The sequence below is a fragment of the Anolis carolinensis genome, chromosome 1, assembly GCF_035594765.1.
Source record: "Anolis carolinensis isolate JA03-04 chromosome 1, rAnoCar3.1.pri, whole genome shotgun sequence".
Classification (NCBI taxonomy): Eukaryota; Metazoa; Chordata; class Lepidosauria; order Squamata; family Dactyloidae; genus Anolis; species Anolis carolinensis.
In genome coordinates this window covers 359,977,938-359,990,379 of record NC_085841.1, presented here as the reverse complement: position 1 = coordinate 359,990,379, position 12,442 = coordinate 359,977,938, and the positions used below count along the sequence as shown (strand labels likewise).

General features: G+C 42.4%; 1 protein-coding gene across 6 annotated transcripts in view; it reads left to right on the top strand.

Annotated features, from left to right (window-relative positions):
- Positions 1-12,442, top strand: part of otx2 (orthodenticle homeobox 2) — a 51,424-nt gene that overhangs the window by 23,743 nt on the left and 15,239 nt on the right. For all 6 annotated transcript variants that reach the window (XM_062968644.1, XM_062968643.1, XM_062968642.1 and 3 more), the window contains 2 exons: positions 5,676-5,961; positions 8,354-8,505. In XM_062968644.1, the coding sequence (XP_062824714.1) occupies positions 5,865-5,961; positions 8,354-8,505 (249 nt within the window). In that variant the 5' untranslated portion in view covers positions 5,676-5,864. The remainder of the gene's footprint in view (positions 1-5,675; positions 5,962-8,353; positions 8,506-12,442) is intronic.

Genomic DNA, 12,442 nt, shown 5'->3' with positions numbered 1-12,442 from the left:
TTATTCTTTCCTTCTCCCTTTGCTTCCTTTTTCCCTTTCGTTCTTTCCCTCTTTCTCTTTTCCTCCCTTCTTCCCTTCCTTCCTGCCATTTCTCTTTCTCAATCTTTCTCTTTTCTCCTTTCGCTTCTTCCTTCTCTCTCTTTCTCTACCGCTCAATTTTCCCTTCTGTTCCTTCCTTCTCCCTTTCTCTTCCTTCTTTTTCTTCCTCTCTCTCAATTTTCTCCCTTCCTTCCTTCCTTCTGTTTCTCTTTCTCCTTCGTTGCTTCCTTCTCTTTCTATCTTTCTGTCTCTCAATTTTCTCTTCTGTTCCTTCCTTCTTCCCTTCTCTTCCTTGTTTCCTTCTCTCTCTTTCTCTACTTCTCATTTTTCCCCTTTCGTTCCTTCCTTCTTTTCCCTTCCTTCCTTCCTTTCCTTCTTTCTCGATCTCTCAATTTTCCTCCTTCCTTCCTTCCTTCCTTCCTTCCTTCCTTCCTTCCTTCCTTCCTTCCTTCCTTCCTTCCTTCCTTCCTTCCTTCCTTCCTCTATTTCTCAATTTTTCCCTTTGGTTCCTTCCTTCCTCTTTCTTTCTTTCTTTCTTTCTTTCTTTCTTTCTTTCTTTCTTTCTTTCTTTCTTTCTCTCTCTCTCAATTTTTCCCTTTGGTTCCTTCCTTTTCCCTTTTTCTTTCTTTCTTTCTTTCTTTCTTTCTTTCTTTCTTTCTTTCTTTCTTTCTTTCTTTCTTTCTTTCTCTATCTCTCAATTTTCCCTTTTGTTCCTTCCTTCTGCCCTTTTCTCTCTTCCTTCCTTCTCTCTCTCTCACTCACTCTTTCCCCCCTTTTTTGCCCTTCCTTCTGTTTCTCTTTCTTCCTTCCTTTCTTTCTTTCTCTGTCTCTCAATTTTCCTCTTTCTTTCTTTCTTTCTTTCTTTCTTTCTTTCTTTCTTTCTTTCTTTCTTTCTCTCTGTCTCAGTTTTTCCCTTTCCTTCCTTCCTTCCTTCTCCCTTTCTCTTTATTTCCTTCTTTCTCCCAATCTTTCTCTCGCTCTCTTTCTCTGTCTCTCAATTTTCCTCTTTCTTTCTTTCTTTCTTTCTTTCTTTCTTTCTTTCTTTCTTTCTTTCTTTCTTTCTTTCTTTCTTTCTCTATCTCTCAATTTTTCCTTTTATTCTTTTCTTCTGCCTTTTTCTCCCTTCCTTCCTTCCTTCCTTCCTTCTCTCACTCACTCTTTCCATCTTTCTCCCCCTTCCTTCTGTTTCTCTTTCTTTCTTTCTTTCTTTCTTTCTTTCTTTCTTTCTCTCTGTCTCTCAGTTTTTCCCCTTCCTCCCTCCCTCCCTCCCTCCCTCCCTCCCTCCCTCCCTCCCTCCCTTCCTTCCTTCCTTCCTTCCTTCTCCCTTTCTCTTTATTTCCTTCTTTCTCTTTCTCCCAATCTTTCTCTCGCTCTCTTTCTCTGTCTCTCAACTTCCTTCCTTCCTTCCTTCCTTCCTTCCTTCCTTCCTTCCTTCCTTCCTTCCTTCCTTCCTTCCTTCCTTCCTTCCTTCCTTCCTTCTTTCCATCCATCTCTTTTTCGCCCCTTTTCCTTCTTTCTTTCTTTCCTTCCTTCCTCCCAGCCTTGGCGAAAGTGGAAAATTAGGAACTTTTTTGGTGAGAAGACCCCAGTCCCAACCTCCTCCTCCTCCTTCCCCCCACCCAAACCTCATTAGATCCTTGGAGACCCCTAAAGACCCCTCCTCCTCCTCCTCTTTGGCCCCCCCAGGGCTCCGGGGTTTCACCTGTCAGGAGTTGTTAGCCTCACTCTTTGGGGCGGGAGGGGCCGATCCCGGGACCTTTTCGGGGAGATGAAAGGGCAGAAGCCCCCTCCCAAAGACCCTCCTCGCAGGGTCTCCGGCTGAGAAGTAAGAACGGGTGGCAAGCCAAAGAATTCCTCCAAGAATTTCCCTTTCCCTTCTTCTTCTTCCTCCTCCTCCTCCTCCTCCCCAAATGGATTGGGTGGGAGGGCGCGAAGGAGGCCCCACTTCGAGCCAAAGTTAATGACTTGTTTGTTTAGCTTGTGAAGCAGTCGCTTCAAGGCCCAGCCCCTCTCCTTCTTTCCCCCTCCCGCCGCCGCTCTTTCGGAAAGTCTTGAGATCTAGGAGGCTTCGAAATCTAATTAGCCCAAGTGCTAATTGGGGGAAGGGGGGGGGGGGGAGCGAGAGTAAGCGCTTCAGGCAGGCCATGGTAAAGGGACGGTGGATTTAGGAGGAGGAGGATAGTAGAGCCACCGCATCTCACCCCCAAACAAAGTGCGTATTTTAATTCTCAACTTTTTTTTTTACTCTTGGAAAAGTTGACCGGTCTACTATTATTGTTGTTGTTATTATCACCATTATGGATAGTAATCAATCATGTCCTTATCGAGGGGACGATGGACTGGCAGGACAGAGATCAGGCGAAACGTCAGGAGAGAATGCTACTGGAACATGGACATACAGCCCGGAAAACTCACAACCACCCAGTGACTCCGGCCATACGACAACACAGAGACCAGACAACCCCCAAATCCCCAATTTAGATCTTCTCCAAAGTGGATCTTTGGTTTCTAAACTTTGCCTTATCTTCAAAGGTTGGTTAATAATAGTGTGAATAATAATAATAATAATAATAATAATCAGACAACCCCCAAATCCCCCACCGCCCCAATTTAGATCTTCTCCAAAGAGGATCTTTGATTTCTAAACTTTGCCTTAACTTCAAAGGTTGATTAATGATAATGTTAATAATAATAATAATAATAATAATAATAATAATAATACATCAGACAACCCCCAAATCCCCCACCGCCCCAATTTAGATCTTCTCCAAAGAGGATCTTTGATTTCTAAACTTTGCCTTAACTTCAAAGGTTGATTAATGATAATGTTAATAATAATAATAATAATAATAATAATAATAATAATAATAATACATCAGACAAACCCCAAATCCCCACCGCCCTAATTTAGATCTTCTCCAAAGTGGATCTTTGATTTCTAAACTTCGCCTTAACTTCAAAGGTTGATGAATAATAATGTTAATAATAATAATAATAATAATAATAATAATCAGACAACCCCCAAATTCCCCACTGCCCAAATTTAGATCTTCTCCAAAGTGGATCTTTGATTTCTAAACTTTGCCTTAACTTCAGAAGTTGAATAATAATAATAATGATAATAATAATTTAATAATATTAATTGTTAATTAAATAGTTATTATTATTATTATTATTATTATTATTATCAAACAACCCCCAAATCCCCCCCAATTCAGAATTTCTGGATTTCTAAACTTTGCATTAACTTCAAAGGTTGAATAATAATATATAATAATAATAATAATTAAATAATATTAATCAATTATAATTATTAAATATGTATTATTATTCTCAGACAACCTTCAAATCCCCCACCTCCTCAATTTAGATCTCCCCCAAAGTGGGTCTTTTCTTTGTAAACTTTATCTTAACTTCAAAGGTTGAATAATAATAATAATAATAATAATAATAACAACAATAATTTTTTTTTTTTGCGGAATAGTCACAACTCCAGACATATCATTACCGAAGGGATGGTGGATTGGGAGGAAGGGAAATTAAACACCCAAAATACCCCTTCGCCCGGATTTAAATATTTTTCCAAAGAGGATACTTTAATTGACTTTTATTTGGCTGATTCCTTTTTTATGCGGGAGGAAGAGTAATCATTGAAAGCGCGCCTTGTTATTATTTACTGTATTTATATACCGCTTTTCTCACCCCAGGGGAGACTCAAAGTGGTTTACAACATAATAGTAGTAAAATTCAATGCCTAACATACATACAAAACCAAGTCATAAAGTCTAAACAAGAAACATATAGCTATGCATTAAAATCAAGAAGGCAACATAAGATAAAACATTAAATTAAATAAAACCATCTAATATAAACATTAAAATCACTTTTTGTCGTTCTCAACTTTTTCTTCTTTGTTGGAAAGTTGGATTGATTCACCGGTATTTATTTACTTGACTGATTGTTTTGAGGAGGACCTTGTTTTACAGTTGCAAAAATCCAAAGTAATTAAAATGCTGAAAAGGAGAGGAGGGGGAGGCTCAGAAATATCCCTTTGTGGCCGAGGAAGGGAGTTGGGAAAGAGACTTTGCGGGCAGCTTTCTTTATTTGGCCGAGGAGGTCTTTGTGTCTGTGAAATGGGCCCCCATTGGGTTTTGTTGGAGACAATTAACTGCTGGATAAGCCGGGGAGCGGGCACCCCAAGAACCCCAGCTTGTGTGTGTGTGTGTGTGTGTGGATGCAAGGAAAGGAGGAGACATTGTTTGGCATTGCAACTTTTTCGTGAGGAGGGGACACACCATGAAGTTAGTTTCGGGTTGCCTCCGAGCTTCTGTTTTGGACCTGACTAATTCCGCAAGAAGTTCTTCGATTGAGGTTCTAAAGATGATGATTGTTATTATTAGCATCCTTCTCCTGGATATCTTCTCTTCCTCCTCCTCCTCCTCCTTCTCTTCTTCTCCTTCTTCCTCTTCCTCTTTTCTTTCTTCCTATTCCTTCTCCTCTTCCTTCTCATCTCCCTCTTCTACTTCATCCTCTTATTCCTCTTCCTCCTCCTCTTCTCCTTCATCCTCTTCTTCCTCCTCCTCTTTTCTTTCTTCTGCTTCCTTCTCCTCTTCCTCTTCTTCTTCATCCTCTTCTTCGTCTTCCTCTTTTCTTTCTCCCTATTCCTCCTCCTCTTCTCCTTCATCCTCTTCTTCCTCCTCCTCTTTTCTTTCTTCTGCTTCCTTCTCCTCTTCCTCTTCTTCTTCATCCTCTTCTTCGTCTTCCTCTTTTCTTTCTCCCTATTCCTCCTCCTCTTCTCCTTCATCCTTTTCTTCCTCCTCCTCTTTTCTTTCTTCTGCTTCCTTCTCCTCTTCCTCTTCTTCTTCATCCTCTTCTTCGTCTTCCTCTTTTCTTTCTCCCTATTCCTCCTCCTCTTCTTCTTCTCCTTCATCCTCTTCCTCCTCTTTTCTTTCTTCCTCCTCCTCCTCTTTTCTTTCTTCTGCTTCCTTCTCCTCTTCCTCTTCTTCTTCATCCTCTTCTTCGTCTTCCTCTTTTCTTTCTTCCTATTCCTCCTCCTCTTCCTATTCTTCTTCTTCATCCTCTTCCTCTTTTCTTTCTTCCTCTTCCTTCTCTTCCTTATTCATCTTCTCCTTTTCTCCTCCACCTCCTCTTCTTCGTCTTCCTTCTCTTTTTATTTTTCCTCCTCTTCTTCCTCCTCCTCTTATTTTTTCTCCTCTTCTTCCTCTTCCTTCCCTTCTTTTTCTTTCTTTTCTTCCTTTTCTTCTTCTTCCTCTTCCTTCTCTTCTTCCTCCTCTTCCTCCTTCTCTTTTCTTTCTTCCTATTCCTTCTCCTCTTTCTCCTCTTCTTCTCTTTTCTTTCTTCCTCTTCTCCCTCTTCTCCTTCATCATTTTATTCCTCTTCCTCCTCCTCTTTTCTTCCTTCCTTCCCTTCTTTTTCTTCCTTCTCTTCTTCCTCTTCTTCCTCTTTCTTCCTCTTCCTTCTCTTCTTCTTCCTCCTCCCCCCTCCTCCTTCTCCCTTCTCCCTTGTATTTGAGTTTTGAGGGGTGGGAGAGACCAAGAAACACATCCCTCCTCTGCCTTTTCTTTCCACCACCAACTCTCTCTCTCTTTTTCCCTCCCTCCCTCTTTTCGCCTCAGCCTCCAGGTCTCCTGGCTTCCCGGCACACAACCTCTCCAGCTCCTGAAGAAGAAGCAGGAGGAGGAAGAAGAAGAAGAGGAGGGAAGGGAGAAGAAGGCGACCCAGGGCCTCCCCTCCTTCCCGCCCGCCCAGCCCTCCCCCCTCCGGGAATTTTGGCCCTCTTTCCTCGCCCCCACCCCAACTTTAGCATGATGTCTTATCTCAAGCAACCACCTTACGCGGTCAACGGGCTGAGCCTCACCACCTCTGGCATGGACCTCCTCCACCCCTCGGTTGGGTATCCAGGTGAGCCCACAAAGGGGGGATGGACTCCTTTTTTGGGGGGTCTTGGGGTGAGAAGAGGGTCCTCCAGGGATGGGACATGTGGGGAAAGAGTGAGCAGATGTCTTTTTCGTCTCCCAACGGAGAACGTTTTTCAGGTGTCAGAAGATGTATTTCAGGTGTCCCATCAGAAAGCCTCTCTTTGGTGTCCCACCAGAACACTACTTTTGGGTAACTCTTCTTAGTGTCCCACCAGAATGACCTATTTCAGGTGCCGGAATACAACATGTCCCATGTCCCATCTAAACTCTTTGGTGTTAAACCAGAATGCTTCATTTTGAGGTCCCACCAGACGTTGGAAGGCTTCCAAGGGGTTGAGATAGGGGAGGAAGGACTTTTGGAGGAAGGTGCAAATGGAAGGAGACCATCTCCAAAATCTGTCTCAGGTGTCAGAATACAGTATTCCCGATGTCCCATCTAAACTCTTTGATGTCAAACCAGAACACTTCTTTTTAGGGTCCCACCAGACATTGGAAGACTTCCAAGGGATTGAGATAGGGGAGGAAGGGCTTTTGGAAGAAGGTGCAGAGGGAAGGAGACCATCTTCAAAATCTGCCCCAGGGGTCGGAATACAGTATTCCCGGTGTCCCATCTAAACTCTTTGGTGTCAAACCAAAACACTTCATTTCGGGGTCCCACCAGACCTTAGAAGGCTTTCAGGGGATTGAGATGGGAGAGGAAGGTGCAGAGGGAAGGGGACCATCCCCAAAATCTGTCCACCCCCCATGCATTTCTTTGCGAGTTTGAGGTTCTCCTCAATGAGATGTTCTAGACACGGATCAGAAGCATTTTAGCTCCCAATGGGGTGTGGAACCCAAGCCAATAAGATCTGTATGGGATACAGACCTTCCCAATTCTGTATCCCTGGAAGATAGAGCTTGGGGGCATGTTGAGGATGGAGGGATCTTTGAGGGAAAGGTTGTCCAATGAGTGAAGGGCTCTTGTTAAATCCAGGTTTAGCCAGAGGAGGTCGTTGAGTCTTCCCTTCTGCACTAGAAAGCTTGTTTGGGACCGCCTGTTTAGCAGATCTCCTCGGCAGTCAGTGGCTTTGACTGGGACTGAGGATCTGCCCCGTGTTTACAGATCTCATCCTCGTTTGCTTCGTTGCTGTTATTTGTACTTCGCTTTTGTACCGCCAAAATAGGACTCCAAAGTACAATGTAGTAATACTAGAGTCGAGGCTTAGGGTGCATTGTAGACCGTGGAATGAATGCACGTTCACCGACCCCACTTTAACTGCCATGGCTCCATGCTATGGAATCCTGGGAGTTGTAGTTTGCTCTCTTTTCCAGAGGAAGTCCAAGGCTTTTTAAAAATACAACTCCCAGGATTCCACAGCAATCAAAATGATCTCAAACTACATTCATTCCACAATGTAGATGCACCCCAGAGATCACCATATCACTAGACCTGTTGTTGTTCTCCTTACTCCCCTTACTCTTCTTCTTTTCTTCCTCCTCTTCTCCTCCTCCTCCTTCCCTTCTCCTTCTCCCTCCTCTACTCCTTCTCCTCTTTTTCTTCTCCTTTTCCTCCTTCCCTTTCTCCTCCTCCTCCTTTTTCTTCTCCTTTTCCTTCCTCCTCTTCTTCTTCCCTTCTCCTTCCTCTTCCTCCTCCTCCCCTTCTTCCTTTTCTCCTTCCTCCTCCTTTTCCTCCTTCCCTTTCTCCTCCTCCTTTTTCTTCTTCTCCTTCTCCTTCCTTTTCTTCTCCTTCTTCTCTTCTTCGTCCTCCTCCTCTTCCTCCCCTTCTTCCTTTTCTTCTTCTTCTTCCTCCTCCTCTTTCTCCTTCCCTTCTCCTCCCCCTTTTTCTTCTTCTCCTTCCTCTCCCTTCCCCCCTCCCTCTCCTCTTCTTCTTCTTCCTCCTCCTCTTCCTCTTCTCCTTTGCCTCCTTTTTCTTCTTTTCCTTCTCCTTCTTCTCTTTCTTCCTCCTCTTCCTCCTCCTTCTTCTCTCTTCTTCTTCTTCTTCTTCTTCTTCTTCTTCTTCTTCTTCTTCTCCTCCTCCTCCTCCTCCTCCGCCGCCGTCTCCTTTTCTTCTCCTCTTTTCCTTCTCCCACTGTATCTCTCAAAAAAGAGACCCAAAGCAGCTAACAACATTGGAAACAATACAATATATTCTGCCTTCTCCCCATACCAAAAGGGCCTCTGTCCTTAGTCCAACCAGAGCAGACTCTTCCCAAACTCTTGCCTAAAGCATATGGACTTGATGGGTCTACTCTAATGGGAACTGTCACTAGGCTTCAGGGAGGTGAGTCTCCTTGTTGTGCGGTGGAGGAGGATTGCTTCTCTAGAGGGACTTTTGGTCTCCATCATCCTTTTGGTCTCCATGGATATTGATTTCCTCATGACATTTCCTTCCTCAGCCACTCCTCGGAAGCAGAGGAGGGAGCGCACCACCTTCACCCGGGCCCAGCTGGATGTCCTCGAGGCCCTCTTCGCCAAGACCCGCTACCCGGACATCTTCATGCGGGAAGAGGTGGCCCTCAAAATTAACCTGCCCGAGTCCAGGGTGCAGGTAAGGCCAGCACTTCACTTCTGGGTGTCTGCAGGTGTTATCTCCATTTGAAAGGGAAGAGCTCTCCCATAATTCTCCCCAGGTCAAACCAGGCACTTTATAGCCCATCATCCCCAGACTTCCAGGATATTCTAGAGGGAGCTAGTGTCAATATAGCTAGCTTTCTCTAGCTTGCTGGACTCTCTTGTCCATCATCCCCAGAACTTTGGGCTTGCTCCAACCTGTGTGACTTTAAACTCCATCGTTCTTGATAGTGATAAAAGCCACATCCAAAGAGTCTTTCCCCAATGCATTACACTTTGAAACCCATCATTCCTAGGTACCCTGTTTCCCCGAAAATAAGACATCCTCGGAAAATAAGACCTAGTAGAGGTTTTGCTGAATTACTAAATATAAGGCCTCCCCTGAAAGTAAGACTTAGCAAAGTTTTTGTTTGGAAGCATGCAGGATCGGTAAATTTATATACCATAAAGTGTTGTACATGGAAATATTGGTAGTAATGGATTTGTTTTAATGGATTTGTTTATATTGTTTTGTTTTTATGATTGCATTTTGGGCATTAAATTTTGCCAATTTTTGTAAGCCGCCCTGAGTCCCCTCGGGTGAGAAGGGCGGGGTATAAATGTTGTAAATAAATAAAATAAATAACAAGAAATTCTTGATAGGATTCACAGTTTGTCTGGTTATGCTGGTTTATGATGGCAACTACTGTACAGTATATAAAAATGTTCAATTTTTTGTTCAACAATAGATGTGAATTCTTCTTCATGGAAAAATAAGACATTCCCTGAAAATAAGACCTAGAACATCTTTGGGAGCAAAAATTAAGATAAGACACTGTCATATTTTCGGGGAAACACGGTAGGCAGTCAGACCATCCAAGAGGCAGGGACAGCATCATATTAGACTTTTTCAATCTGCTGAACCATGATGCCCATCATCCCCAGTCAGCCAGGCACCCAAAAATATGGGGGAGTGTCACTAGTTTTCTCCCTTTCTCATTAATTTCCAGATTGTCATCATTTCAAAAATTACAGATAACATTTCCCTGTCCATCATTTTTGAGGCAGCAATATTGGCCAAAAAGTTGGAAGACAGGTTCAAGATGAGCTTTCTCCCTTTAGTCCAGTTCAGACTCTCCCATCTGGATTAGATTTCAATTCCCATCATCCCCAGTCAGCTGGAGGTCAAGTCATCTGAAGAAGAAAAGGAAGCTGAAGCAAATTGTGAAAGCAGCTAGGAATTTGAACAGGGCGAGATGGGAAGGAAGAAAACCAATTTCATGGCACAGCTCCAAAGACAAAAGCTCCATTACCTTCTGATCCTATGGCCAATTTGAAAGATAAATGGGGTCTTCAACAAAATTGGGAGAGGAGAGAACTCCCTTGACCCAAAATGGATTGAAAGGAAAACTTAAATTTTAATTCCCTCTTGATAAATTAGGGGTTTTGTATTCCTGACCGCATCCTTTGGGGGAGGCACTAGAGCTCTCCAAAAAGAAAGTAATAATATGCCTCACCAAATCCCTATGTTTGTGAAAGTGGTATCAAAGTGCTTTAACTGTGTAGTGTGCAGAGGTTTGTTGTTGCATGCCTTTGGTACGCCCAGGGAAGGTTATTGTATTTGATCTGATTTCAAGGAGGGCAATGAATCCACTCTGGGTTTCAATCTGAATTTTAAAGATGCTAGGCAAAGTGCTACTGCATATCCTCCCAAGTAGGTCCATCTTCTTGGAAAGCTCCTTTAAAGTTTGGACTAAATCCCAGAGCAGATTCACTATCTCATTGACATTAGATTCTGCAGTTGGAAGCTCCAGTTTCCTGCAAAATAGCTGTTGTTGGGCAGCAATGGTGGAAGAAAGATATGGCTTTCACATTCTGTCAGCTCCTAGATATTGAATTACTTAGGCCTTCTGTCTGAGGCAACAGGATTCTTTTGGTCTTTTGTACTGTGCCTTTTCTATTATTATTATTATTATTATTATTATTATTATTATTATTATTATTATTATTATCATCATCATCATCATCATCATCATCATCATCATCATCATCATCATCATATATTTATTGCCTGACCCTCCTTGAGGCTCCCAACCCATATATCACCCCATAATATTTCCATATACAGTAGAGTCTCACTTATCCAACACTTGCTTATCCAACGTTCTGGATTATCCAATGCATTTTTTTAGTCAATGTTTTCAATATATCGTGATATTTTGGTGCTAAATTCGTAAATACAGTAATTACTACATAGCATTACTGTGTATTGAACTACTTTTTCTGTCAAATTTGTTGTATAACATGATGCTTTGGTGCTTAATTTGTAAAACCATAACCTAATTTAATGTTTAATAGGCTTTTCCTTAATCTCTCCTTATTATCCAACATATTCATTTATCCAACATTCTGCCGGCCCGTTTACGTTGGATAAGCAAGACTCTACTGTAATATAATATGGAATGGAATACAATATATATTTCCATCCCACAGCTTTCAATACTAGACCCAGTGTTTTCAACCTACCATTCCTTCAAGCTCCCTGTTGACTTATGGTGACCACAGGGATTTTATAGGGTTGTCTTCCTCAGTATTAAATTCTCCAGCCCAAATTTGGTTTGGCTTTTATATTCTGACAAAAAGAAAATGACTGTATAGAGTTCACATGCACAGACAGAGCCATTTCATATTTCACATTATGCTGGCCAACAGGCATTTCGGTGACTTGAAGGTTAGGCTTGTTTCTGGGCATATTTGACCTTCTGAGTCAAAAACATGGCACCAGTTTAATTCCTATCAGGTCTAGGTTTTGAGAGACAGAACATATGACATATACCACCCTTCATCTATCAACCCATAGACAACCATGATAATCATATCTACTAGAACTGATGAGGTGTATCCAATGCAAGTTTCTGGATCAGAGCACCAAATAGGTCTTTAAAAAAAAGACATTTTTGCTGCTGCTGTTGTTGGGCTGTGTTATTAATCAGGTTAACCCAAATCTATGTGCTTTAGGGTTGATATGAATTGCAGAATGGGAGGCTTGGGTAAATTGTGATGTTCTCCCTGAATCTGGATGCAGATCCTAACAGATTCTTCAGATTGCATCAGCTTCCGTGTTGTTTCCATTTGAGGACCACCTCACACTACTGACTGGATAGATGTGACTGGGAAGGGAGGAAAAAACACATGGATGTGTCCATCAGTTGCTTGCAAATCTGTCTTCTATAAATAAATATATCAGAGAAAAGTCAGAAGTGACTCTCATTTTCCATGTAGAGTTTTTGAAGTTGCTACAAGGACCACTTAGTCCAATCCACTCCAGAAAAATAGCCTTCCAACCTATGTATAAAGACTTCCAAAGGAGGAAAGTTAATTGAGCTCTTTACACTTAGGTTGGAAGGCTATTCATGTCATCCCTTTGGATATTTAAAGATAGCTGTCATGTCATCTTAGTATTTTCTTCCAAGCTCCCTCAGCCATTCCTCATAAGGCTTGGTTTCTAGACCTTTGACCACGTTGATAGTCTTTCTTTGGACACATTCCAGCTTCCTTCAGGAATTGTGATGCCCAGAACTGGTGAAGAAGACAGTTTCAACCCTAAACTAGGTTGTGAGGTTGTGCACATGCCTTGGTCAGATCTTAGAATAATATTGTGTCCACAATTCAAGAAGGAGATTGACAAGTTGGAAGGTGTCCAGAGAAGGGTCACCAAAAGAGTCAAATATTTGGAAGTCAAGCCCTATGAGGAATGGCTTAGAGTAGTAGTTCTCAACCTGTGCGTCCCCAGATGTTTTGGCTTTCAACTCCCAGAAATCCTAACAGCTGGGAAACCATCTGGGATTTCTGGAAGTTGTAGGCCAAAACATCTGGGGATCCATAGGTTGAGAACCATTGGCTTATGGACCTGGAAAGGAGGTTAAAAAGGAACA